The following is a 26,330-nucleotide window of genomic DNA, read 5'->3' as shown; positions in this document are numbered from 1 at the left end:
GAGTCATGGTTATGCTGTGTTTGAAGAGATGATGCCCATAGAACACCAGTCATGAAGCATTATACAGTCTCGCATTGTCTCAACCATCGTACCAATTGCACTGGGATGTTGTTGGGATGTGTCTCGCAGGCGGTTGGGCGGGAACAAGTTTAGAGATACCATATCGGAGGCGTAGTCGACACTCCCAGTCATTGGGTGCTCAAAGCGAACTCCAAATTATGCCGATGGATCATCGGTGTACATCATGCACATTCTGGGGAAATCGCATAGGAATCTTCTTTAGAACTTAGTTCAAATTAGGGGGCAAGATGGAAGTGCTGATCGAACCCAGCCGTCCAACTGGAGGGTGGCAAGGGGGAATCCCGGGGATATTTAGAGGATATCACTTGAGTGATTTCAAACAAGCTGCGACTTGGAACGCTCTCTGCCACTCAAACCCTCGACATCGAAACCGAATAGGACTATCAAGCTTCCAAGCAGGGGGTACTCGTAGGGACTCCAGGACGCGGGTCACTTTGGAGTCCAAAGCGGACGCGGGTCACTTTTGGGATGGCAACAATCGAAGTGTGCACATAGTATTTCTTAATGTAATACTCGAGCCTGTTGATTATATCGTGTTCATCGAGAGATAGGGAAGAGTCTCGAAGAGCTAGCCTGAATTGATTCAAAAGCTCGAAGCGGAGCAAGTGCCCTTTCCCCTTCCAAAACTCCCGAACGCAAGGCACCTTCGTTTTACTTAACCTCCGACGTCACATCGATTACGAGAAGGTCAATCTGTGCTATGGCCTCCCCTGAGGGTAGAGGTGGCCTCTGCTGAGTAGCACTTCCACGGGGAATCGTATATAAAGGTGATCAACCAGTAGCGCACGCGCGGAGAGATATTGGTCGTGTAGCTGTAGAAAGTGCGCGGACTCCCGCTTGACGGCAGATCGAAGATAGCATTGGAACTGTGAAAAACTAAGGATATGGGGATGGATGAGTGTAAAACCCCGCCAACCCAACATCTCTCCGTATAAGGTATGGTGAAGTTCATGTAGATACTCACCGCAAGGGCTTGGATGCTTGACACTGTCCACGAGTACTCCATGCATGCAGATCAGTGTATGCGCTGCCTCGGATCGTAGCCGCCTTCCTAGCGGTGACATTATTCATAGCGTTACATAGGAGACAGTCAGTATAGTATTGCCCAAGGATCCTGTACGACTTAATCCAGTCTAAATATTCTGCGAATGCACTGTGGTTTCCCATCAAGTAGTGGAGATACCCGGCAAGTGCTTTGGGACTCTCGAAATCATCCACGTGTATGAAGCTGCCAGGCGGGGCCAGCTTCTCGTAGTCGCCCTTCGGAGCCCCAAGTACTATTGGCACTAAGGGTATCCCCTTAATCTGCCACTTGTATACCTTCCAGAGCTTCTCAGTGATGTACCATCGGCATCTACTATTCTCGAAGGCTAGGTAGAAGCGGAATCGCCTAGCATAGGCCTCGAAGCAGGCCATATCATTGCTGCCACACCCGCCGACCGCTTGGCCGTGGACCATACCACATTTCCCGTGCTTAATTATGTCAATATGATTGATAAGCTCCTTATAATAGTGGTTACGACAGCTTTGGACGTCCGCCTTCCGTCCCCCACAGGGCTTGCCCTGAGCTTTCGTGCCACAGTTGCTGACTATCCACAGCACTGCTTTATCACTCAACCGAGATCTCTCTAAAAGCTCGTCATAAACCTGATCAGTTCCGCTGGTTGTCGATACTCGTAACACACGAACTGGACACACACGAACCGGTCAAGGACACCGCTCACCACGCACTCTCTTCCTTTCGTCGTGCAGTGCCACTGGCAGGAACGCTGTAGCGCCATAGCCGCCGAATATGTCACTCTCGTATCTATACTGTCTATCATAACAGACCATAATAGACTCCAGAAGGCTACTTGTAGGTGCTGGTCCAATCCATGTGTCCACTTAGAGATTTCAAGAGATTGAAGGGCATGTGACCTTCAACGGGAGGTTCGTTCAACCTCCATATCCTGGGTTGATCCGGACGACGAGGCGGGAGCCAAGACGTTACATCGCTGGTGGGAAGCAGGTCCCGCAGAGTAGCCGGAGCGAGGTGCTCACCCTGGTGTTGAAGCCCAGTCCCTCGTTATGACAATAGCACTCGCATGAAGTAACTCTGACTTGTCCCATGTGGCCCGACAGTTCCTAACCGGACAGAGGTCAAAGACTTGGCCCAAATGAGCCGTCTTGGTCGTAGGAGCGGCCCAGTAGAGTATGATATGCTCTGCTTTAGATTCCTTTATAGCTGCAACCTCTCCGTCACCCACACCCAGAGGATCTCCATGAGCGTGCTGTGAACCTGCGCACAGGCCAATGGTTCGCCTGATCATGGCCATGAACTCTTGTACCCCGGTCAGAAGGTGCTATACGGTGATCAGATGGCACTGGTGGAATATGTCTGGTTGTCGGTTGTGACTAGGAGGGAACTATTGCAGCCAAGCTAGTAGCACTGGAAATACTCACCATGAGTGTACCTCTCCGTAGAAAGTCCCATGAAGTAACTTGCCACTGAGATAGCACAACGATCGCAGCGAGGGCTGTAACGACTGTGATGCTGGTGACTCGCGTGGATGTCTTCAAGTTCAACATCAATGTAACCACTAAAGGATGCTTTGAGCGACGGATGACAAACCGTTCGGCACAAAACCGCTTCAATAGTAGTGGAATATCGTTTCAATAGTCCACTGGGATGCATACCCTGTTCAAGTGCATTTGATCCATAGGGGAAGAACAACAGGGAGAGTCCACAAGAAGTCCACTTCCTCGTGAATACTCCAAGGCTAACTTCGTTTAGGAACGGTTTGCGGATCCCGATCCATGAATCGAGCGGATAGTCTAATCCACTCATTTATCTCATTGAGGTTCAGGTTCAGTCACAACCCGAGACGCGCGGATCAGATTCCGATTTTGTGATGCCTTTGTTCGAATACCAATGCCAAATCAATTCTTGCTCGTGCATGTGAATCCTAATCGGTAGCGGACATTGCGGCCCCACTGAATGGTACACTCTACAGCTGGCATCGCGGCCCCACTCGACAAATAGATTTCTGAATGGTATACTCTACAGCTGGCATCGCGGCCCCACTCGACAAATAGATTTCTGAATGGTATACTCTACAGCTGGCATAGCGGCCCCACTCGACAAATAGATTTCTGAATGGTATACTCTACAGCTGGCATAGCGGCCCCACTCGACAAATAGATTTCTGAATGGTATACTCTACAGCTGGCATAGCGGCCCTACTCGACAAATAGATTTCTGAATGGTATACTGTACAGCTGGCATAGTGGCCCCACTCAACAGATAGAATTCTGAATGGTATACTCTACAGCTGGCATAGCAGCCCCACTCGACAAATAGATTTCTGAATGGTATACTCTACAGCTGGCATAGTGGCCCCACTCGACAAATAGATTTCTGAATGGTATACTGTACAGCTGGCATAGTGACCCCACTCGACAAATAGATTTCTGAATGGTATACTCTACAGCTGGCATAGCGGCCCCACTCGACAAATAGATTTCTGAATGGTATACTCTACAGCTGGCATAGCGGCCCCAACCTCTATGTCATCACTAAATACTTCAATTTCGCCAAGCAAGCGAGTCCATGCGCCAATATTCCCCCATAGGAAGTTCAGCACCGTCAGCGCGTCGATTTGGGAGCTTCAATTTCGACCACTCAGTCGAGGAACTCCGACTGCGACATAGTACCGATTCCTATTTTGCTCATAGGAACATCTGCTATTTTAGCTGGAGAAGGAGAAAAAAAAATCTGCGAATCCCCGCAAAGCATCTTCCAGCCTGCAACCTTCAATATTTTCTGGCTGAAATCCATACTGATAATTGCTGTGGTGCCACTATGGTTTCTATCTCATAAGCACATACACAGGAGCAAATCTACGACACCTTCAGAAATCATAGCAATTGGCGAACCTCAACATTAGCAAAAAATGTAATCGCCGGAGTGTGTTAAATTTGTTTTTTCGCCGGACTGTTGATCGTGAATCTCATGCCTCGTTCTCTGATTTTACCCCTGCTCTCTTCGGAAGAGAATGCTCCATCTGGAAAAATAACCCTCCATTTCCCCGCCACGCGGAATGATTGATTCACTCGTGCGATGCACCTTTCTGAGATTGTGTTACTTCATTAACAACACTTGACTCATGCTCTTTGCCTGTTCGTGTACACCTCCTCCAGGGAGGGCCCTGCTCAGTGAGCCGCCAAATCCAACTCATAGTAAGATGCCATAAGGGTGGGGCATGGGCATCGATGAATAAGAGGACTCTACGGTGCGGCCTCGCTTGACTCGAAAGCAGTATCCATAGTTTGATCGACTGGACAGTGAATAACGTCTCTTAATGACTTTCTCTCTCTTATTTGTGACCAATTGTAGATGCCCCCACTCCATTAAAATTCAGCATTCTCATGAGAATAATGTGGAAGCACTGTTGATAGCATGGATCATGAGATGGCAATATCTTCAACAATTTCCTCTTCGATGACCTCCCCCTCTGCTTGCCTGTGACCATAGCTCGTGTGCACATGAGCGGTCATGTCTTACTCATCACTCGCCTCCTTGGGCAGACCTCCAAAGCCGATTCTCTGTAGTAGCTGCCGAGGGATGTAAACACCTGTTGAGAGCCGGACCATCTTCTTCATCGAACCTACTAATAGACACTCAGTCTACTGGGAGTGATATTTTCTTGAATCATTCTCTTCACGACTTCGGCTGCATCTGAAGTTTGTCCGTTGTGGTCAAAGAGGTGGGCCATAAACGCGTAACTGATCGTACTCAGGCTGAGACGATAATTCACGAGTGATAACAGGGCTCCATATAATCATCGGTTCACGACGACTATCAGTAGAAAGGCCTGGTGTACACCAAGCCACTTACACATCCCCTGGCCGTAGAGGACTCTGTGTTAACTCAGACGACTGCAACATGCCACCGCAAGCCACAAGACTCGCTCTAGGATCCGTGCTCGCTGATCTCCTGGCCTCGGCAAATTTCCGGAGAACTTGCAGACTAGCATTCAGGGCAGCGGAAAGGTGCTTGTAAGACGCACCAGGATCCTAGCGTGACTACTGCAGCTGCAGGCGGTAGAAGCTCTCTTACCCTCTCGACGACCGTTACGGCTTCCTCAAGGGCGGCAATCGCCGCATCCACGTCCTGGTGTTCATCTATCGCCCTATGAGCCCGAGCCTGGGAGGAGGCTACCAAACTATCCTCAACAGCGAAAGAACATCGCTTGCCTCATGAAATCGTGCCAGCATCTCCGCCGCCTTAGCCCGTGTATAAAACGCTATTATGTTTTTCTCTACCTCTGGATTGTTGTACCTACAGCGGAGCTAAGACAACCGATGAGGCATCTTCCCGCTCAAATGAATGCATCACCAAGCGAAGCACTAGTCTCGTGATACACCCATGAGCACCCACCAGTCTAGGCTCTGGAGGTTGTTGGCCGCCAGCACGAAGACCTCTTTGGTTCGAGCCGTCTGCGCATAGAATATGATCTTCTCGGTGTCTCCCGACCGAAGAAGAGCCTTCATAGCTGCTATCTTATCCCCAGCTTGTGTGAACTTCTTGCACGCCACTGCATACAAGCCTTGTTTCTTAGCCATCTCTCCAATGGCAAGTAGAAGGTCCTTGTATCGAGGATGATCCCTGGCTACTCAATACTATCGAATTATGCCCATCTCGGCCGCCCACCGATCCTTGGGTGTGAGCTTCTCTGCTAATTCCTCTGTGAGAGACACATTGTAGTCCTCACACATTCCAACAGCCTTCTCCAGTTGATCAGTGTTGGCAAGGATCTGCACGGCCTTATCATAATACCTACAGCAGTATACCCTCTGCAGTGGGTATCCATTCGCCGTCGCCGCCGACTACTCTCGTTCTATCAACACCTTAACACACTTCTCCACTGTAGCTGTGTCAGTAATCTCGAGAGTGAGGTCATCAGCCTAGCTTAGGAACAGTGAGAGCTGAGCCTGTCATATGGGCTGTTTACCAGCTTCCGCAGGGCATCGTATTGCCTCGTGGCGAGACAAAGAGAGATGGCCTTATCCGTTTGTCCAATCTTCTGGTAGAGCGCCGCAGCCCGCGCATAGTTTCCCTTGCTCTCATAGAACCTGTTCCCATCCATCGCCGTCGAGACACCCCAAGGGCATACCTAGCAGCCTGCATGGCCCCGGCTGTGGCTGTACCCCCAGCACCTTCATCCGAGTATACAGCTTGCATACTCAGCTTAATGAGCTGAGGGTGGGCAGAGCTGGCTGGGACCCTCGAGAGCTCACCTCACCTCAGCCTCCATATCGTAAGACTGTGCCAGCCTGAGAGCAGCCCCAACACGACCAGCCACTGAGTAGCTCTCGACAGCCTCTTTCAGTAGCTCCTCCTTGCCCTCGACACCTGACAGGACCCACACCCCCGGCGACTATACATAATCGTACCAACCTCCTGATGCTGTACAGTATTGTTGTAGATACTTAGCATGCTGGTAGGTAGCATCACTGTCACCACTTTCACGACAGATCCTACGGGCGCCATCGAGGTCGGACTTAACCCAGGAGAGACGGACCAGAGTCGCCTGATCATGGCTACTGCCTTCACATAGTCCAGCCCGCCAAGACACCGACCCAGTCCTCAGCCTTACGATAGTACTGCTCTGCCTCTTCAGCATTGCCCATGGACTCCAAGTACTGGCCGTACCTTCCCACAGCTAACCGGAGGATTCCTTGGCGAAAACACTACCACTTATACAGGCAGGGTTTCTCTGCGCGGTCGATGTATTCCCTCAACTGCTGGAAAAGCCCAAAGCGTAGGAACATCCTCGGTATCTGATTCAGCCCGATCAGAAGCTGTTATGGTCGACAGGAGCGGCCCACCTCACTGAGGCCAGCCGATCCCGCCTCCTCATACTTCTTAAGAGCTCCATCAACGTCTCCTCTTGCCTCGAGAGACTTGGCACAGGCGAAGTGGGTACTCGGTAGGTGCATCCGGTCGTGAACCTCAGCGACAGCTATTGAGTCCGACCATCGCCCTAGCTTCTGGTACCTACAGCGGAGCGAAGCAGTAGTCAATGCCATGCCCATGATATCCCCCACAGCTTATTCAATTTAGAGTATTCCGGAGCCTCCTTATAGTGCTCTTCAGCCTCCTCAATCATCCCCAGATGCACAGCAATTGCGGCAAGTTCCTCCTCGTCTGTAGCGAAGTCACCCTTAGCCTCGGCCTCCCTCAAGACGAAGCTAGCCCGAAGCGCGGCAGCCGGAATTCCCGTCACGACACCGTGGACGCCCCCTCCCGAGGCCTGGCACCGCCGATACAAAGACTTTGGCCGGCGAGTGGTATCACCTGAATCCGCCCCAAGCACCTCCTGGCCACCTGAAGCTGCCGCGTCTTCACTGCCATCCTACAGAGGTTCTCCCATACTGCTAGCGAGTCCACCGCTCTGATTGATGCACCCTACAACTAGCTAACCGGAGGCGGTCCCTCTACCTAACCGCCCGATAGGCTGCATCGGCATTGCCCTTGGCCAGATAGAATGAGAAGTCAATGAGGGCCTTTGCCGTCGATGCCCCCTGAGGGCCATCACAGGCCGCCTCCATACCAGAGAAGCTGCGTTGGCAGACCTAAAGCACTTCTATGGGCTCGACTACGAGGACCAGTATAGACGACCTTGGTGATCTCTCCATCGACTTGGTCGTAGAAGTAGATGTACGGCGTAGCGAGGGCCACCGGCAGGACCCCTACTACTGCCCTTGAGTCTAATGATCGTTGGCATGGATGAGTACCCTATCAATGTCGAAGGGCCTCCCGGGGGAACAATCCCATTCTAGCTCACTACTACCTGGACTACAATCCTCCCCGAGCCAGAGTCGTCTAAGATGAATATCAGTAGTGTATTACACCCCACACTACCACTGCTGACATCTCTCTAGCTGCCGCCTTCCTACGAGAAACTGAGCGAAGACTTGTGATTGAGCTCGACCCAGCCTACTGGAAAGTGACCAAGTCGAGGACGCTAGGGCCTCAGCCATTGACCCGCAGCCGCTACCTCATTTACATTCCTCAGAAGCCCCTCGCATGATACACAGATTTCCAGATTCTGAAGGACCGCGCGACCCCGGCTCACCATCACGACCCTGACACGCCATAACCCGAGGATCTCGCTGGTCCCACATATGGGATACTGGAGTGTAGAGGATGTCAGAGGCCTTGCAGTCCTTCGATGAGAGGATGTCGTTGACAATATCATAGAATATAACACGGCTGTCGATCTGCCGTCTGGGAACTCCATCGGCGGTCTTAACCGGTCGAGATACCAGGAGTGAAACGCGGCTGCCTGAAGGAGGACACAACTGGTGTAAAGCTGACCCCCATCGAGGAAATCTCCACGGAGCAATCAGGACAGTCGGGAGTGCATATCATGAATCGAGTCCACACCACTCACCGTTGCAGTTGGCCGCCACCGACTCGACGACCTGTCCTTCTCCAATGTTGTTGATACTCCTCGGAGCTCCCAGGGCCTTAGGCGCTGCCCCCGCCGCCGCCATCGCAGCTCCTCGTCCCAGATCCCACACTGAAGTTATTCAAGACTTCTACCTAGCCTATGCTAAGCTGAGATGAGAGTTACCCCGGATGATGCTAGTGGACGATACCACAATGACGAGGCCAGAGGGGCTGCAGGCCAGGGCTCGAGGGCTCCCATCGCTGCTCTCTAAGTAGGGCACCTGGTATTGACCTCTGGCCCTATGGGGAACAGCTGGCAGACTTCCTTCTTTTGGGCCCCGTTGCCATTGAGGAAGGCAATACGGCGTTGGTAAGCTATGACGAGGGTCAAGTCCGCTAGGGTTGGTTTCTTCGCGTCACCACTGGGGTCATAGCACTACGTGGGATGATGACCATAAACACTGCACGATCTAGAGGAATCACCCCACCCAGGCAGTCGCTGTGACCATCGATGGCGCTGATATCCTGGTCGCATGTGTGCCTTTCTCCACACTAGCAGTGGTAGTGAAAATGAACACTGTATCGCGTGACCAACACACGAGGAAGGCTTTCAGCAATACAACACCCTGGCAACAACACCGTCTCCAACCTTGATGGTTTCAAGAGAGGAACACCTTCAAATGGACTCTCTCTTCCCCCTCATCCCCACACTCAACCTCCGACCGGGTCCCATTGTCGGTGTCTATCAAGGCCAGCTGATGAGCAGAGGTCTGTACAGCAACCTTGGCAAGGCACGACGACCAACGGACGCCGCTATCAGAAACGATCCACTGCGATAGGAGTGGGCTCCCTGCAGAGACAGAAGCCAAGAAAAACCGACGCCTCCATGAAGGAACCTCACCGGTCGACCCGGACACGCCTACGGCAAAGGCAATATCCTCCTTTTGATAACAACTGAATAAACGCTCAATCGAATTCCCTCCAGGGACCTATGAGACTGAGTACGCCATTGAGCCGCAGTCAACAACGAAACCTCAATGAGGGGTAGGGGTTCCCAATCTGCATCGGTAGCATGCCCAGCATCCTCCACAAGGCATCTCCATCGCACTATGTGGCCCCTCGCAGTCCCACAGGCGATGACCATTCGGCTCTGCTCAGGAAGACCATCAGCACTGTCCACACCCACTGTCCCACTGGATCGAATGCAATGCTAACAGCGACGTCTTTGTTGAGTCTAGACCCCTTCTCGCTGCCGTCCTGCAGGGCCATGAGGTAGTGAGCCTACACGAGGGGTGCCTCCTTCAGCAAGCAGCCCAGCCTCCTCACTTGCTCCGCTTTGCCTTCTTTACCACCCGAGCGGAGCCTCCACAGCCGTACGAACGCCTCTCGTGAAACCGTGACCAGCAGGCCGGCTCCAGCCCAACAACACCTTGTCTGAAACGGCTGCTGCATTTGGCCAGGAACGGATAGAGACCTCAGATGGGTTCGCCGAGGAGAGTTTCATTTTAGCGTCTTCTATCACTTTCCCGGCTGTGTCCAACTTGAAGCGCGCCAAGATGCCATTGCTGCTCAGGATGACTACTCTGTCATCTGCCTCCATAAACGACAGATAGTTGATCGACCCAACCACCTTATAACTGCCACAAGCACACGTGAATGTAGGGACTCGAATTTAAGGATGATGTTGATCCACTCAAAATAGATAGCAACGATCTTCTGACCGCTAAAAAGCTCCCTAGCGATCGATCACGATTGTGCCGGGCGGAAGCAGGGCCCATGATTATTACCATTCAACTTGCGTTCCTACACTGGTCACCGAGCACACTCTCCCACTGTCAGCTGCAAAGACGTATGGAGGCCTGTTTGGGCTGGACGGGTCATTCGTTCGGAAGACTATATGTTTCGGCACGCCTACCCTCGAGGAGACCCTATGGAGTCTGCAAGCAGGTCGGGTCTCATAACCAACGTTGGTGTAAGGCAGCCTCACATCTCGAGCTTCCCAGCAGGCTCATCCACGTCCCACATAGTGAGGCTTCCCTCGCTGGTGGCAGTGACGAGACTACGCCCGTCTGGGCAACACTCCCCGGCAACTATGTGCACCTCGTGGTCCCCATCGACCGATCTCCTCTCAACCACATCAACCTCTTGCTTCACACTCACACCTGACGATGCGCCCCTCTTCGCGTCAAGCCTACGATCAGATCCTACTCTCAGCCATGTCGATCCTCTGCAGGGCCCCATCAAGCCAGCCTACGAATAGAGTAGTTAGTCCCTTCCTTTCGGACGATGGGGCCTTCCAAACGAGCAACGCTACTCCACTAGACCGATGCAGCCGCGGTGTAACGTGCACCTCACGAGAAGGAGTGTCCCTCGTGTATTGCTAACTCACACTTACCCGAACGCCTTCCACAGTGAACAATAGCACTTCTGCTGTAGTTGGGCTATCCTCAACAGCTACTGCCAATACCGCATCCTTCCTCTCCCCTCCAACACTCCATTGTGCCAAGGTAGAGGTAGCTCCCCCTTCCAGCAGCGGTGAACACGTCACGACCGACATGTCCTATGGACACTCTGACGGACTTCACATACCCGACCGATCGGATATATTATCGAATGTTACACTGAAAACACGAGGCGGAAAAGAGCGGAAAGCATTCCAACACTTAAAAAAGCGCAACAGTGATGCTCCTCAGCTTAGCCCTCGTAGACCCACTGGTAGTCGCACTTCTTCCACTCGTTGATACCCTCAGGGAACCACAAAGCAATTTCCTTGGCTGCCGAGTCGGGGCTGTCCGAGCCATGAATGAGATTCCTGCCGACCTCGAGGCCAAAGTCGCCTCTGATGGTGCCAGGAGCCGACTCAGAGGGCTTGGTGGCGCCAAGGAGCCTACGACCCTCGGCTGCCGCGTCCAGGCCTTCCCACACCATGGCGACAACGGGGGAGGTCTGCATGTACTTAACTAGACCAGCAAAGAAGGGCTTATCGGACAAGTCGGCGTAGTGCTCTTTGAAGTGTTCCTCGCTGGGAGTGCACATCTTCATAGCGACTAACTTGAAGCCCTTGTCCTCGAACCTACAACAGGGCATCAACACCATCCCAGATGGTACGGAAAACTCACCTTTGGATGATTCTTCCAACAAGTCCACGCTGGACACCGTCGGGCTTAACCATGATGAAAGTGCGATCAGTACGAGAAACCATTGTCGATAAGTCGAGGGGCAATAAATACTACTTGCGTTTATTATCTCTGCCAAGATAGCCGAAGACGGAGCACACAGAGTGAGGCTTCACGCGCCACGAAATTCAATAACAATTTCACACGTTACGACTTGTCATTCTGATCGTTGCTCAATAATGACGGTCTTACCTTCTCCTTCCGACTCCAGCATGAGTACCCATAACGATGAGGATATTAGTGGTATAGAACGGGGTGATGCCGTAAGGCTTGTCGACCTACGAGACTACCCTGGGCTCGACGGCCAAACAGGAAGAGTAGTCAGGTTCGATCAATTGACTCAGAGGTGGGGTCTCACAAGGAGGCAACGCCGCCATGGCATCCCTCCTCTGTAGATACGATGTAAGACTCGACGAAACTAACGTTACGAAGAGAGTTCGAGGCTCCAACCTACGACGACTCCTCACAGGCTGTGTTGTCGAACTCCAAGTACCGTTCATGGGCCTCTTCTCGTTTCTACTAGGTTGTCATGGAAATAAAGGGTGTGTAGCCTTGGGTTTGGGCGTTTCAGGATACTTGAGCCTGTCATCCTCCGTGAAAAGGACTAACCCATGGGTTTTCTACGGATCATGTACGCCCACCTCCACATGCGGCTTAGTATTTAATCATCGTAACAGCCTTTACCACTCCCCGTGCTATTCGTCTAGTAGATACCAATCTCCCAGTGTATAGAATCATACATTTATCCTCGTGTTATTAGCTCATCACCACGGAACTCGCATTTGGCCCTTCGGGGTCTCCTTTCTTCAGGGCCTCATTGCCGCCTATAAGCTCAATGGAAGTATCGGTGAGTGTAAGGACTTCGACAAGCAGCTCCAGCGTTACGTTGTAAGCCACAGCAGCATCAATTATTCATACCATAATCTGCTCACTTCTAGGTTCTGTTAGATGGTGACGTTACTAAGAAGGTTAAGCCTGAGAACGTTAAGGTATTGACGAGCTATCGTAACAGTCGAATCGTCCCGACTCTACAGCAAATACGGTACGTCTATCGATCGACGTTTTGGATCTGCACTCTAGTGTATCTCACTTTAGGAGCGTAAGAGATAATCGGGCATCTGTGTCGCTGTCGTATCTCGAACAATGGCAGCTTTGCCCAATGCCGTGTGTGCTTTCGATCAAGCATCTCACCAATTGGGAGGATATGCGAGGGCGGAAGGAAAAGGACCAATACTTGGCGAAGAAATTGGTAGTATTCTCGGAGGGCGTATCATCGGTTCTTCGCCAAAGACATTGCTGAAATGAATCATAACACACCCAACAATGGTGGTCCTGCTCAGTGCTCTGCCTCGTCCCTTTCAAAGGATTTCGTGGACTCTAACGTCTTCTACGTCTCGTACCCTCGAACGCAGCTCAACCCCGATCCTTTGTATATGCCTGGTAAGAAGGTCATGCTGACACTCGCGGTTTTTGATGAGGGCTTTTTGCAGATGTCCAGCCGGAAACCAACAGTATTTCTGATGCCGAGTCGATCAGTGGTAATGTATTCGACGAGGATGCCCCACTGGTAGTAGAGAGACTATCATTTTCCCCAAGAGTCATGCTTTGTAGCTCCTCGAGGATCGTTCGTCTCATAAGAGGAAGCGGTCTGATCGGGTAATAGATGGTGAGAAGAGATCGCGGACTAGGGACAATGACAGAGTGTCTCGGCACGGTAGGGGGGTCTCAGCTGACAATGATAAAGGTAGTATGCCTAGTGTAAGTTACTGTGTAACTGTGTTCACTGTGTAACTGCCTATCTGACGGCGCTGCTCTCTTCATCATCATCCTGTATTCAGATACTCGCCCTCTTTCTGCTGCTTTACCTCTGCTGGCTTCCCTAGGTCGGTGGTGTGAGAAGTCTAAGGATGGTAGGGTCTTGAGTTTACTGTTGCTTCGCTCCGTTTATCCAACTTGAATTTCCAGTATCTCCCGATATCCGCCGACGGACGTACTTCATGGTGCCTGGACACCTGACGAAGTTCCAGTCGATGAAAGGGCCGAGAGAGGCCGGTGCTAACGGAGTGAGTACTCATTTTGCTTCATAACCGTCCATGCTATCTCACTAGATACCCACGTATATTGCCCTCTGCCATGCAATGGTTCTAGTAACAGATTCCTCAGAGGATGTAGACTTGACTGGACCTCAGGTGATAGCAGTGATGGCTAGGAATAATGCGTTGCATCTTTTCATAATCAGCGTGTTGAAGTACTTGCGGCCCATGCTATGAACAAGACAGTGTATGTGCTCGACTCAAAGAAGGGGCTGAGAAAGTAAGCATCCTCAACGAGATATGTCCAAAAGATTGTGTTGCTCTCAGACTTCCTAACAAGAGCTCCAATGGCCTCCTATCTGACCGGATTCACCGTATTGTCATGCATAAGCCAATCGATGGGCTCGTGGATGAGACCGACGGTAGTGGCGACAAAATTCGTGAATTTACCGAAGCCCTGGATCCCAATGGGGACGTCAAGTGGGGAAAGAAGGCTCATAAAGGGTAGTATACTCGCCGCTCTACGGCGCTATACGGCGATGGTAACGTTTGTATCCAGGTACTCGATATAAGTGACAGTAGTAACAGTTCAGTAATAGTATATTGTATAGTTAGCACAGTATTCTTCGTAGTGTTGTGTCTGAGTTGAGGGGGCCGATGGAGGCTGCAAACGTAGGGAATGTGAAATGAATGAGGGCATTCGTGAGAGAATAGTGAAGGGCCTCGAAGAATACATTAATGGCTGCACGAAGAGCGAAGATCTCTCTTGTAACACAACACTAGTGATGGGCAGGATTAGAGATGCCCACCGCATTTCCAGTGATCAGAGAAGGAAGGGTCAGGGGCGGCGATCGATATGGGGATAGGCTCGGACGAGTTGGTCGACTGAGGGAATGCTCCATACCATCATTCGGCGACATCACGTCGTTGGTATGCACCGCCAGGTGATTCTTGAAATGAGTACTGATAGCTCCCCGAGGTGGCCTTACCAGTCCTCGGCACTGGCAGCAATATGCAGTATGATCCCAGCTCCTCATTGTGGCCCTCTCGAGCATCTCTTTAATCGGATAGTAGTTCCGAAAGAACATATAGTCGGCATCTCTGAGAAGATACCCTCTCAGAGAATGAGCAATACTCCTCACCTAGTCCATCGCTTACCAACAAGTGTGATAACTCGTTTGTCGCAAGTGAGGCATCTGATATTATCACATACCTGAGTGCTGTACTGCAGTATAGAGGCCCTCTGAGGGCGACTTCGGCACTGAACACTCAGGAGATCCATCTTTAGGGTCGATCTTAGGACGGATCTCCTGGGTGAGTCGACGGATCGGCGCATGACTACTCTCTTCCTGCCTAGACGAGCAGAACGAGCTCCAACGTAGACGACAGTACATCGACGAGGGCTCGCAGAGGTGTGTCTACTGCACACCAACTCGAGATCAGCTCAATATCAACGACAGCTACTTCTCCGTGTTATCGGCGGTGCTCTGGTGCCGCAGCTCTTCACGGACGCCTACCTGAGACTCGGCATCCGACTGCCAGTGGCAACTCGGGCGTATCACCACACTATCGAGTTCAGCTAAGAGCTCATCCAAACGGGGTTGATCGCCGTTTTCTATCTGGCCTTGACTACCCTCGTGTTGTCTCGCTGTATCAAATTCGATACTGTTCAGTAGGAGCTCCACCTCGTCCACGTCCATAAAGAATGTGATAGTAACGCGGACAAGGCTTGACGACGCGTTCCACAGTCTCATATATGGGCTCGATGGCCATAATCCATCGCTTCGTGACACAAGCCGTTGGAACGATGAAACCAGCGAGTCGGAGGGTCATAATTCAGCTAGAACTCAAGAGAGTTCTCCTCAGGGAGAAGAACTCTTCAAAAGGAGAAAGGAAGTTCGAGGAGAACTTCCTTTCCGAACTGTTCGAGGAGAACTTTCCAGAACCCTCGGAAATTCTGTTAGATCCATCTCCTATCTGTTGCAGAAGTCGTGGAATGCACCGCTGACCAACATATTCATTCGTAGTCCCGATGCTCAAGGTTCTCATCAACATCCATCGCATACTTGAGATGAACTAACGAAAAGGCGAAGCTTCCCTTCAGCCGATGAAGTATAAAAACCGAGGTTCATCGCTGCTTTACCCCGGTATCAGTGCGAAGTTCCCGAAAAATCCATAAGTCTAATGGTCTTTAGAAAAGTCTTCCGGATCCTTTACACCGTCGCCTAAAAAACCTTCGACTGCGCTTCCGTCCACATCCTCGAGTGTATTCGAATCGCAATGACCAATGGTCACTACTGTCCAATTGACTAACTCAAATCCAATACAAGTAGTCGTGCTACACGGTTTGTGACAACCCTTCCAGGCGTCGAATATTAGAGAGAAACCATTAATGTATAGAACAAGGAACTCGAATGCGTAAAACGCGACTCAGTCATTCGCAGACTAGTCCATCATCACAAGACCTCACTCTACCATCTGGGAACGAACGTCAAGGAGCTTAGTAGACATAGTTCTTGACATAGTTGGACTCGTTGGCAGTGGCATCGGAAGAACCCTGGTACTTACCGAGCTGAGCCTCAGAGTTGGCCTTGGCGCGGGAGAGCAAGACAGCCTGGGCAGCCTTGGTGTTCTCGGCCTTACCAGCCCAGGTCTTGATAGTGGAGGCCTGAAGGGCACGGCCATAAGAGAAGGTGAGGGCCCAAGGGCGACGCTCCTTAGGGAGGACATTCATGGCGTTGAGGTTGACGGAAGCCATCTCCTCAGACTGACCACCGGAGAGGAAAGTAACGCCGACGAGGGCTGGGGGGACGGTACGGGCAAGAGTGCGCACAGTCAACCTGGCGATCTCCTCAGAGGTAGGGCGGACGGGGCACTCGGCACCGGCAGTGACCATGTTGGGCTTAAGCAAGCAACCCTCAAGGAGGATGTGATGGTCGTTGAGGGCCTTGAAAACAGCGGAGAGGACACGCTCGGTGACATAAGCGTCAGTCTCGATAGTGTGAACGCCATCCTGCAAGATCTCGGGCTCGACGATGGGGACGAGACCGTTCTCCTGGCAGACGGAGGCATAACGGGCAAGGTTGTGGGCAGTCTCCTCAATAGAGAGCTGAGTGGGCTGATGCTTGGCCTCATCGATCCTCAGGACGGTTCTCCACTTGGCGAAGCGGGCACCCTGAGCATAGTACTTCTGGCAACGCTCAGCAAGACCATCAAGACCCATGGTAGTGGTCTCGCCATCGGTACCGGCGAGAACGGTAAGTCCCTTATCGACCTTGATGCCGGGGATGATGTTCTGCTTCTTCAAAAGCTCGACCATCTCAACACCCTCGGCGTTCTTCTGGAAGAGGGTCTCCTCGTAGAGAATGGCGCCGGAGATGTACTCACCGAGACCAGGGGTGGTGAAAAGGAGGGACCTGTAGGCAGCACGGTTCTCCTCGGTGTTGACGATACCAGCGCCATCGAAACGCTTCTTGATGGTGCCAGTGGACTCATCGGCGGCCAAGATACCCTTGCCATCAGTGCAGATAGCATTGGCGGTGGCGATGAGCTCAGCCTCGTACTTGAAACCGGTGGTGTAAGGCATGGTGAATGGAATGAAGTGATTGTCTTCAGGAAGGGTGAAAGCGCTATAGCTTGAGCGAAGCCAAATGTCAATCGCGCACGGATTCTTGATAGATAACAGCGCATTCTGCTCAGCTTTCCGGTAGTGTGGATGCGAAGGATGTCGATTGGCTTGGCTCGTACGTTACGGATATGGCTCTACGCAACCTGGTGACTCCAGGTATAGGTGGAGGTAGATTGAAAAGTGCAGTAGGTCGGATAGACATAATAACACAAAATACGGATTCCTCTGTGTATGATAAACAGCGGTAACAACGTGGGTTATACCTCCTTAGCTCTTCGTTCTACCCATGTAGCTTTGAGCGGCTTCTACTATGGTGTTCGTTGGCGCTCCAGCACTCTGTTTCTTTTGAAAACAAGGCCTCGGGAGCTCGCAGCGCATCACAGCATCGCCGCCCTCCTGCGAGATGAGTGCCTGCTCCGAGAAAGAGCGTCAGAGGCATGCCTTTTCCCGAGCTTAAGGAGTCTAAGGATGAGCGATCATCTCCTCTGCCTGACAATTTGCAGTGTGGGAAAATGCACGCATGGTCAACCACATACATATGTTGGTGGCAATATGGAAATTCTGAAGAAATTTCCCTGGGAAATTCTGGTTGGTTCCTGTACATTTCTACCCTAGGTAGTATACAAACTCCTGTAAGTAACGAGGGAACTCGCAGGATTAGCTGGGAAATACACGCATGGTCAACACTGACACATCTCCTCTGGTGGCACACGCATGGAGGAAGAAGATACTCTGAAGGACAGGAGAGTGGGAAATTCTGGTTGGTTCATGTACATTTCCACCCTATGTCGTATACATCAACGGGTCCAGGCGTAAGTAACGTTTAGAATGAACTGAACAGAGCCTGAGAGGATCAGCTGAAGAGTACGTGGCGAATATATATTACAACACTGACAAATCCCATCGGGAGAGCACATGTGGGAAAGACAATTATGAAGGGTGTTTCAAAGCCTTGTGAGCTTCGACTTTAGGTACACAAGAGTTAATGTTGGGTGAGAGCTTCGGAACCGAATTTTGCACAAACACTGTCAACATCGAAAAAACGAAACGAAAACGACAAAAGCATGCCATCATCAACTCAAAAGTGCTCATGAGGTTTTAGAACATCTTTTACATAGTATAAACAATAGCAGTATTTTGATGGCCGCTATGTTGGCTGCTATTCTGGAAGGGGCTCGAGAGGTCACACATAGCCTCGGGGAGTGTCCGACTGGTCTTCTGATCAATCTGGGGGGTACTAAGCCGTACTTGTTTGATTCAGGGAGTATCGTGAACAGTAGACCGGACTCCTCACCAGGTAGTGTATCTGGAGTCTCGGATCGAGCTAGGAATTATCCTCGGAAGAGGCAGGGCGCTCGATAGGCTCGGCGACCATTCGTTGCGGGTTCCGCCAAATTTTCTGTTGTGCCTGTAGTAGTGCAAATAGTGTTCGGGAAGGGGCAGCCCTGTCGGTGTCACTCCGGTCCTGGGCCCTCGCTGCGACCTGGGAAAGGCGTCACTCAATTCATACATTTCTTTAGCTGCTTGAATGGTTTTCGAATATTGTGCATGTCTGAGCTATCGACTCGAGCGTAGTGCCTGTGGAAGACATCCTGTTTCCATATGCTGCTAGGAGTAGTTGAGTTCTTGGTAGAAGGTAAGCATGGTCTCGGGCCTTGGTGGATGCATTTGATGCCGCGTAGAACTCCTTGTTCTAGTGCGCCATTGTCGCAGTTGCCTCTTCCTCGTCAATGTCAACATCATCGGCGCGTACGTCCTTGGTTGGGAAAGTAGCTGTCGTGACTGGCGCCAGCAGCGGTATTGGTGAGGGTTTCGCCCGAAGGCTCGCTGCTGAGGGCTGTAAGGTGGCCTTAGCTGCGAGGAGGGAAGACAGGTAAAGCACTCACAGATGGCTGTGCATCGAGGTTGCCTCACGACCGCTCTTTTCCTCGAAGAAAAAGAAATGCTTTATCCGGCATTTTTTTTCTAATCAGGCTAAAGAAGATAGTAGACGAGCTGAAGCGATCCGGGTATACAGCAATGGCCATGAAGACCGATGTAACTTCTCAAGATTCGGTGAGATCTCTGTTTGAGACCGTGGAGGGAGAGTTCGGACCGGTAAGTTTCGCATGCTGTCTTTTTAATTTTATGACTTTGTCGTCAGGTTGACGTCGTAGTGAACTGTGCCGGAGTGATGTACTTCACGCTCCATCGCAGTCAGCATTGGGATGAATGGGAGCGGACGATAGACATCAACTGCAAGGGAGTGGTGATGATAGTTATCTACCACTACTACTCCTTGCACATCCCTCTTCATTACTAGGTTTATACTTCTGGAGCTGTGTTACCTAGCATGATCAAGCGTAAGGGCGGCCATATCATAAACATATCTAGTGATGCAGCTACGACTATCTTCCCAGCCCTCTCGGTGTAATGCTGCTTGTCGGCTATTAGTGCACTGACGTCCATGGTAGATACAACGCATCGAAGGCCTTCGTCCATGTTTTTTCAAAGTCCTTGCGTGCAGAAACTGTCGGAACGGGGATACGAGTGACCGAGTTGCAGCCCGGTGACGTCGGCACTGATCTCGTAAGTCAGTTGTTCCACCTTCGAGTCAATCTCTTGCTCTCTTCAGGTGGTGAACAATACCGATGTTGATGCTGCTAACACTATAGGTGTGACTATTGGCAAGACCATCGACGGTGGTGGCGACCGCAACGCTGTGCTGGATGTGTCAGATGTTGTGGATGTGAGTCGCCTTTGCCAGTCTACCGTCCCTATCTGGTCCTCTCAGATGGGAGTGTTCGCCCTCACAGCACCAGCTCACGTCGGCGTGAACGAGATCCTTGTAGAGCCTCGTAACCAGATGTACGGCGATCCTACTGCGATCAATACTGCCACTGAGTGAATTCCTCTGAACATTGTGGCGTTTCATCAGTTTATGGCCTCGCGTTGTTTGGATAACAGTTTCGGAACCCTGCTGCAACCCAACAGCGCTATCTCTGCTATGATGATTAATTATATCAGAGTTATTCATTCAACATATCACTGCTACTGCTGACATTTTGTAGAACTATAGTGCTAGTAGTGATTGAGCTCTGGCTATAGATGGTTCATTGAGCTCGTGAAGAAACATTATGCAGTGGAGTGTGAGGCCGCAAGGCTACGCGTGTCCACGAGTTGTGCATGGATTTTGGAAACATGGGCGTGCGTGCTGTGACGGCGTTTTTGGGACGCTTGCGTTGTATACAACCTGTACATCAGTTCGGGGATCTGATTACTCTGTCAGGTTTCGAGTTTCTGCCATCAACATTCCTGCCATACCGAGCACACGAGTCGACGTGCTTGAAGGCTGCAGCTTGTTCATCTTTTAGATGGCGCGATATCCTAGTGGTATTACGGATATCTAATACCATCGACCTTGCAAATATCGTCAAATTCGGAGGTTCCCAATCGAACTCCCAAGTGTGGCAGTGAAGTTCAATTTTTCTTCGTCCGATGATTAACTCAACCAAATTCTCGCTCGCCCCAGAATTACCTATGCGGAGCAGTTCTGTGTAAGACTAAGTTGAAAAATTGGTCCGCAAGTGGAGCTACCTTGGTGGTACCACGAAAACGCTTGATACTGCGCTGATCGTCGTCCCACTGGCCGGGCTTCCTCCCGCTAGTGGATGGTATTGTTTTGTTAGCTCGTTTGTGGAAGCTTCAGTTTAGTGCTCTACGGACTCACTCGAGGTGAGCATTGTAGACAGGATCGCCTTGCAATCAGTTGCCCTACGTATTAAACCAATGGTTGCCCTTCGTCACTGTCTATGGACGCATGCTGCCCTTTACCCTCTCGCAGAAGCCATCCCAGGGCTCTTCGCACCACCTTGTGCGTCCCTTCCGACCAACCTTACAGAGGACTACTATGAGGCACCACGTATATTACCGGTGAGTTTACCAGCGGCTGGCTGAATTGGAAAGGCTATCAGCACAGGTGATTCCAGCTCATTTCGATTGGCGCGATGTTGATGGGAAAAACCTGGTCACGACTGATCGAAGCCACTCGAACCCTGGGTAGGAATGAGGATAAGATGTCCTGGCGAGTTCTGCTGTTGGTAGGTCGTGTGCTGCATGTTGGGCCTTCGCACTCACTCACACACTTTCCGATAGAATCCGTATTCAACGCAAGGCGGCCTTCCCAGAGGTTTCATGCTGGTTTCTGTTCTATCCTGTTGAGCCATCCCATCAGGTTAACCTAGCGGCCCAACCTCTGTTGACATGTGCCTATCAGGCGGGCAATGGTTGCCGGGGTGGACGGGTTCTCGATGCAGTTCGTTATGTACTTCCTCGGCTGCAGTGTTGTTGGCCTATACCATGGTTCTCAGATTAAGGAGCATGGTATCACTGATGAGACCTGCTCGCCGTATTTAGGAAGGGGCAGGGACTCTGGAGAGGTCTGTCGAGGCACAACCCTGTAGTCCTCATCGGCTTCCATGCTTGATGAGCTAACCCTATGGTAGATGCGTCAATTGTGACGCTGATGGGTCCTGTGGTATTCCCAAGAGCTATTCTACATTCTATATTGACCAGTAAGTGATCGTCGTCGAGGAGGAGGAGGTTGGAGGCCCCCGCGGTTGGTGTCAGGTACGGTTTAGTGAAGGGAGAGGGCAATATACAGTCGGAGGTGATTACTCGTGGTCCTGTTGTTTGCCATATGCACGTTGATGAAACCTTCCGTGCCAAGTGAGCAGTGCATTAGTGTACTATGGAGGCCGCGGACTCGGCCGTTAGTTACTTGCCTGGGCAAATCTGGGACTTCGCTTATCTACCCCAGGATGCAGAAATCAATCATGCAGTAGAGATCGCTGGATGGGGTCAGGAGGCTGACGGTAGGCCTCATCTGCTCGCACGAGTGGAATGCCCTATTAGGTACTCCTTACTGGATAGCCCGTTTTTCTTACGGTAAACTCATCAGAGAGTGTTGCTGGACCCGGCAGTGTTGCAGGTTCTGAATGGGGTGACCACGGTTGGGCCAAGCTACGTCGTTCCCCGACTGGCCTCATAGAAAACAGTGGATGTGTGTGGGCGACCGTGAAGTGAGTGACGACGTATTGTTGGTCAGCTGATGTGTTGTTATGAGCAGTCCCGATGCTTGGAAGGACTGGTCGTTGTATCCGAATGTCAAGTAAGGAGGATTCGGTGTATGGATCAGCTACTGGAGCTCCTTAGATATATATCCCCGGTCACACAGCGGACTGAATGCGAACGATATGTAGAGTCGATAAGGGCGGTATGAGTTGCATGGGTTACTGCCGCTCTCTAGTTCACCTTGTCATCAGGGTGAGAATGAGCGCATTAATACGGAGGAGGTCCCAGAGGACTGCTCCATTATTGCTGGGGGCGCGGGAAGACATGTACCACTCTCCGGTCACTTCTTCGATGAGGAAGGCCTTTCAGGGGAGCATTCGTATGCCGGTGGCTGAGAAGGCCCAGGAACAGCAAGTTGTCGTGAGACCGAGACCACAGGAGATGGTCCGTTATGAAACTTTCGGGGATGTAGGGTTTTCAATTCGCTCCGTGGATGAGTCCTTTCCCTTTCAGGATTACTACGCTAGTAGTTCTAATCGCGCCGGCGGGTATAGAATTCCCATCATCGAGAATGAATGTCCGAGCATACGGTCCAGTTGTGGCAGCCCGTATCGTAATCCTCTATAGGTTCGACCTACTCGATGGTCTGCAGCATGGACCCTACCTGCCAGTGTGGGTCAGGGTATTATAAAGTAGCGCTTGTTGGAGGTCGTCTGGTACATTATAGTGATCCCATATCAGGCGTACGACATCCGTGCTAACGATAGTGAGAGGTGCTACCTCTGTGTAAGCCGCCGGTTGGTGTGTTTCGTTCGCCTCCGCATGGTGGGTCTATTATAGGCGCCTCGGGTTGCCGGGAAACAGATCCCGAATGATGGGGAAGAGCTGCCAGGTAGATGATAGTGTGATCGTGCTCGTTGACTTATCCCTGTCTGCAGAGTCTTGGGATTGGCGCAATGTTGACGGGAAGAACTATCTCACATTCACCCGTAATCAGCACAACCCTGAATATTGTGGCAGCTGTTGGGCGTTCGCGGGTACTGAGCATGATGCCAGGCTCAAACCAAGTGGAGCTCATCTTAGTTACCTCTGCCTTCGCTGATCGTCTCTCTATTGGTTCAGCGGCTCGGTGGCCGAATAAGGCTATTTCCCCGCAGCAGGTGGGTGGATGGGTGGATACCTGTTGGTCATCACTTGTTCGTTACAGGTTATCAATTGTCGTGGTGGCGGAGACTGCTATGGTGGTGAGAAGATAGGAGTATATGATTTCTTCTTCGGCTTCGGAGCGGTAGGGGGGCGTTTTTGTCAGTTCTGAAATGATCCAAGTCTCCATCTATTAGGTGCATGATACTTGTCATAATTATGCTGCTAAGAATTATAGAGATTTCAGCGAGTGGTGTCCAGCCGAAGCCAGATGCTTGGAGTGTGCTGAGGGTGGTGAATGTCGTCCCACCAAGCACTATCGAACCTGGTAGTCCCTCCTCAGCTGACCACCGATATTGTTGTAATAATAGCATACATTTGCTTGCTAGGTTCGCTAAGGACTACGCACGGCTGTTGAATGGTACCGATCAGATCAAACGAGAGATCTGGAAGAGAGGTCCTGTTAGCTGTGGAGTGGACGCCACGAAGCAAATGGACGAGTGAGCCGCCGGCCTCGAGTTGAACTGATTTCATTTCTGCTCCGTGGTTCAGTTACACTGGTGGTGTATTCTATCAGCACAAGGCGGAACCAAAGATCAACCACGAGGTTGGTCTCGTCGGATGGGGTCGTGAAGAGGGAACGAACGACGAGTATGACGGGGTACTCGATTAGACTATGACTTCGTCGATGTCGTAGGTATTGGATTATGCGGAACTCTTGGGGTACCTTCTGGGGCGAGAACGGTTTCATGAGGATCAAGTTTGGGAATCTAAAAATTGATTCCGACTGCAGTTGGGTTGAACCAGGCAGTGACACCGTTGGAAAAGTTGTTCCGAACGCCCCCTTTACCATCGGAGGTGGGACATAAATGACCAAGGTCCAGTAACACTTGCTTGTCTCAGATGCTTCAACAGGGTGGACGGCAGCTACGTACTTCGAGGATGACTACTTGAAGAACGCGCCTGATTATCATCCAGTTCCTGAGAGCCTCGATGAGTCTGTTGTCAGCGTATGACCAACCCTTCTAGAAATACTATTTCAAATGCCCTCACTGGGCAACAGTTCTGAACACGTCATTGAGCAATATTATGTTGCTGATTGTCTGTAAATTCTCGAACTTGTCGATTGTGTCGCGTACGCTGATGTTGTTCGATCGGCCGCAATTCGTCGTCACACGGGATCGCCATTTCCGTGATCTCCGTAAGAGTCTATTAATGTCATAGTATCATAAGTAACCCAGTGCCTAGTGCTTGTCGATCCGATGAGGAGAGTTGAGTTTTTATGCTTCTAGTTGAGATGGGAAGTGACTTGAACATAAGACTCATGATGAACCGACCCGGAAAAAGCCGCACAATCCTGATGAAATTATGTTCACGCGTTTCGAGTCAACCGCCCGAGAGGTTAGAAGGATCGAACTTGCACTCTAAGCTCAAACGTAACACCATCGCCATCGATGGTTACATTCGTGACTGCTGTGAAATTCCTCTAAAACCGCAAGCGCAAAGGGCGCGGCAACGATCAAGTGCCGAGGTCGAAAAACGTGACGTGTGAAAGTTTCGAGTCAGCAATAGATAAGAGAAACCAGAGCACTTCAATGGGCTCCCGGAAGGGCACACAATGTGACAACTAACCACCCATTCTCATCCGCAGTATTGACGATACAGCGCTCCCTGCGGGACTGTTCGCTGTGCCGGTGGGATGGTGGAGGTGTGGAGGACAAGAGCTAGAACTTGCGTTGTAAGAGTATAGGTGGTATCCACGAACTCCTTCGGAACGACCGATGCTATGGTAATTATGAGTCTTAAGCATTGAAACTTTCTGACACTTTATAATCGGCTATTTTGGGTATGGGAAACTGATTTCCACGAAGTATCCTACTATAGCTAGAGCCGGTAGGATGGTTTTGAGGTGTATCGGCATCTTCACATACTTTCAACATTATGAGCTCCTCATGCGGGAAGATGTTGTCACATATCGTGCCTTTGCTAGTGACAGGCCTCTCCTCATGTTGAAAGAGCTCATGATTAGTTCAACCCCGGAGCGACTAATTCGTCAGGCTATTAGGGAGTGTTGGCCAGTATCGACCCAATTGTCTGCAGTCCAATCAACACGTTGCAGTGAATCCTCAGCACTTCAACACAACAGCCACACTGAGGGAGGTCAAAGACGCGAAGGCTATGATGCATGTGTATTAAGAAGGCGAGGTTGAGGCCTCAACTGAGGTGCCTTCAAGAACTTCCGATTGCCTGCTGGTAAAGACCTACAACGATGCATTATCATGTGATACGGCATATGGCAACCCACGGCGGCGTTGGCTTCGTATTCTGCGTACGCAACATTTCGGCAAACTTCTCATGCGTAGAAGTGATGAGCCTCATTCCAGTAGGATCAGACTTGTGGTACTGAGGTAGAAGATCCATAGACAAGCCATGGTGCCCACCGCCTACACTGTTCCCATGCGCTTTCCGAGGTCTCGTGAGTCGATCAAAACTGCTCACAAATTCACTTCGAGGGAGATACCGAGGACGCAGAGTAGTTTTGGGCCAGAATGTACCTGGGCTTCAACTAGGCAAACTAGGGATTCTTCTGCGTCTACATTCATGCATCTCCTCCTGTCGAACAGCCTCTTTGATATCGTTGCGGTGACACCAACGCCGGAGCTTGTCGACTTTCAACTGCCAACAACAGCATGAGCCTGCGTATCGGGGAGGCGCATCCCTACTCGATTCTCGAAGGGCTCGGTGACACGCGTCCTTGGCCGGAAGCGATAGTTGAACTT

The 26,330-nt window shown here is 51.1% G+C and overlaps 9 protein-coding genes across 9 annotated transcripts; 4 read left to right on the top strand and 5 right to left on the bottom strand.

Annotated features, from left to right (window-relative positions):
* Window positions 1–1,041: 1,041 nt before the first annotated feature.
* On the bottom strand, window positions 1,042–1,497 carry Pmar_PMAR023637 (conserved hypothetical protein; the record flags this gene model as incomplete). Its single annotated transcript, XM_002785869.1, has 1 exon — window positions 1,042–1,497. The coding sequence occupies one exon, from the start codon at window positions 1,495–1,497 to the stop codon at window positions 1,042–1,044; it is 456 nt and encodes a 151-aa protein (XP_002785915.1).
* A 3,027-nt stretch (window positions 1,498–4,524) lies between these two features.
* On the bottom strand, window positions 4,525–9,970 carry Pmar_PMAR023636 (conserved hypothetical protein; the record flags this gene model as incomplete). Its single annotated transcript, XM_002785868.1, has 24 exons — window positions 4,525–4,582; window positions 4,625–4,727; window positions 4,751–4,860; window positions 4,958–5,115; window positions 5,150–5,266; window positions 5,317–5,401; window positions 5,501–5,728; window positions 5,774–5,899; window positions 5,954–6,027; window positions 6,075–6,195; window positions 6,361–6,475; window positions 6,536–6,653; window positions 6,703–6,775; window positions 6,818–6,903; window positions 6,952–7,120; window positions 7,171–7,376; window positions 7,421–7,517; window positions 7,565–7,698; window positions 7,745–7,815; window positions 8,202–8,411; window positions 8,520–8,648; window positions 9,420–9,472; window positions 9,705–9,799; window positions 9,845–9,970. The coding sequence occupies 24 exons, from the start codon at window positions 9,968–9,970 to the stop codon at window positions 4,525–4,527; spliced, it is 2,862 nt and encodes a 953-aa protein (XP_002785914.1).
* Window positions 9,971–10,501: 531 nt separating this feature from the next.
* Pmar_PMAR023635 (hypothetical protein) lies at window positions 10,502–11,075 on the bottom strand (the record flags this gene model as incomplete). The annotated part of the gene is made up of 3 exons (XM_002785867.1): window positions 10,502–10,680; window positions 10,727–10,811; window positions 10,914–11,075. The coding sequence occupies 3 exons, from the start codon at window positions 11,073–11,075 to the stop codon at window positions 10,502–10,504; spliced, it is 426 nt and encodes a 141-aa protein (XP_002785913.1).
* A 137-nt stretch (window positions 11,076–11,212) lies between these two features.
* On the bottom strand, window positions 11,213–11,720 carry Pmar_PMAR023634 (Nucleoside diphosphate kinase B, putative; the record flags this gene model as incomplete). Its single annotated transcript, XM_002785866.1, has 2 exons — window positions 11,213–11,591; window positions 11,638–11,720. The coding sequence occupies 2 exons, from the start codon at window positions 11,718–11,720 to the stop codon at window positions 11,213–11,215; spliced, it is 462 nt and encodes a 153-aa protein (XP_002785912.1).
* A 186-nt stretch (window positions 11,721–11,906) lies between these two features.
* Pmar_PMAR023633 (hypothetical protein) lies at window positions 11,907–14,299 on the top strand (the record flags this gene model as incomplete). The annotated part of the gene is made up of 14 exons (XM_002785865.1): window positions 11,907–12,040; window positions 12,090–12,183; window positions 12,505–12,582; window positions 12,633–12,736; window positions 12,790–12,943; window positions 13,035–13,134; window positions 13,185–13,261; window positions 13,306–13,438; window positions 13,533–13,604; window positions 13,660–13,757; window positions 13,803–13,883; window positions 13,934–14,007; window positions 14,055–14,231; window positions 14,287–14,299. 14 exons carry the CDS (start codon window positions 11,907–11,909, stop codon window positions 14,297–14,299), a joined length of 1,389 nt encoding a protein of 462 aa, XP_002785911.1.
* Window positions 14,300–16,058: 1,759 nt separating this feature from the next.
* Pmar_PMAR023632 (fructose-1,6-bisphosphate aldolase, putative) lies at window positions 16,059–17,343 on the bottom strand. The gene has a single exon (XM_002785864.1). The coding sequence runs from the start codon at window positions 17,311–17,313 to the stop codon at window positions 16,228–16,230; it is 1,086 nt and encodes a 361-aa protein (XP_002785910.1). The 5' UTR covers window positions 17,314–17,343; the 3' UTR covers window positions 16,059–16,227.
* A 1,742-nt stretch (window positions 17,344–19,085) lies between these two features.
* On the top strand, window positions 19,086–20,242 carry Pmar_PMAR023631 (oxidoreductase, putative; the record flags this gene model as incomplete). Its single annotated transcript, XM_002785863.1, has 7 exons — window positions 19,086–19,228; window positions 19,329–19,452; window positions 19,499–19,603; window positions 19,658–19,764; window positions 19,809–19,923; window positions 19,970–20,083; window positions 20,129–20,242. 7 exons carry the CDS (start codon window positions 19,086–19,088, stop codon window positions 20,240–20,242), a joined length of 822 nt encoding a protein of 273 aa, XP_002785909.1.
* An 859-nt stretch (window positions 20,243–21,101) lies between these two features.
* Pmar_PMAR023630 (trophozoite cysteine proteinase precursor, putative) lies at window positions 21,102–22,508 on the top strand (the record flags this gene model as incomplete). Its single annotated transcript, XM_002785862.1, has 11 exons — window positions 21,102–21,267; window positions 21,314–21,393; window positions 21,439–21,523; window positions 21,569–21,658; window positions 21,705–21,793; window positions 21,840–21,908; window positions 21,964–22,062; window positions 22,111–22,208; window positions 22,249–22,281; window positions 22,325–22,415; window positions 22,463–22,508. The coding sequence occupies exons 1-11, from the start codon at window positions 21,124–21,126 to the stop codon at window positions 22,506–22,508; spliced, it is 924 nt and encodes a 307-aa protein (XP_002785908.1). The 5' UTR covers window positions 21,102–21,123.
* Window positions 22,509–22,788: 280 nt separating this feature from the next.
* On the top strand, window positions 22,789–24,809 carry Pmar_PMAR023629 (Cathepsin Z precursor, putative; the record flags this gene model as incomplete). Its single annotated transcript, XM_002785861.1, has 13 exons — window positions 22,789–22,875; window positions 22,921–22,984; window positions 23,035–23,099; window positions 23,149–23,193; window positions 23,248–23,299; window positions 23,346–23,444; window positions 23,491–23,567; window positions 23,615–23,695; window positions 23,748–23,878; window positions 23,940–24,050; window positions 24,103–24,201; window positions 24,248–24,408; window positions 24,454–24,809. 13 exons carry the CDS (start codon window positions 22,789–22,791, stop codon window positions 24,564–24,566), a joined length of 1,185 nt encoding a protein of 394 aa, XP_002785907.1. The 3' UTR covers window positions 24,567–24,809.
* Between the last annotated feature and the right edge of the window lie 1,521 nt (window positions 24,810–26,330).

Source organism: Perkinsus marinus (assembly GCF_000006405.1).
Source record: "Perkinsus marinus ATCC 50983 genomic scaffold scf_1104296931952, whole genome shotgun sequence".
NCBI lineage: Eukaryota > Perkinsozoa > Perkinsida > Perkinsidae > Perkinsus > Perkinsus marinus.
This window is presented reverse-complemented; position numbering and strand designations above follow the sequence as displayed.

What these genes read in the sequence shown, in the direction of transcription:
- Pmar_PMAR023632 (XM_002785864.1), bottom strand. Translation starts at nt 17,313, where the DNA reads ATGCCTTACACCACCGGTTTCAAGTACGAGGCTGAGCTCATCGCCACC.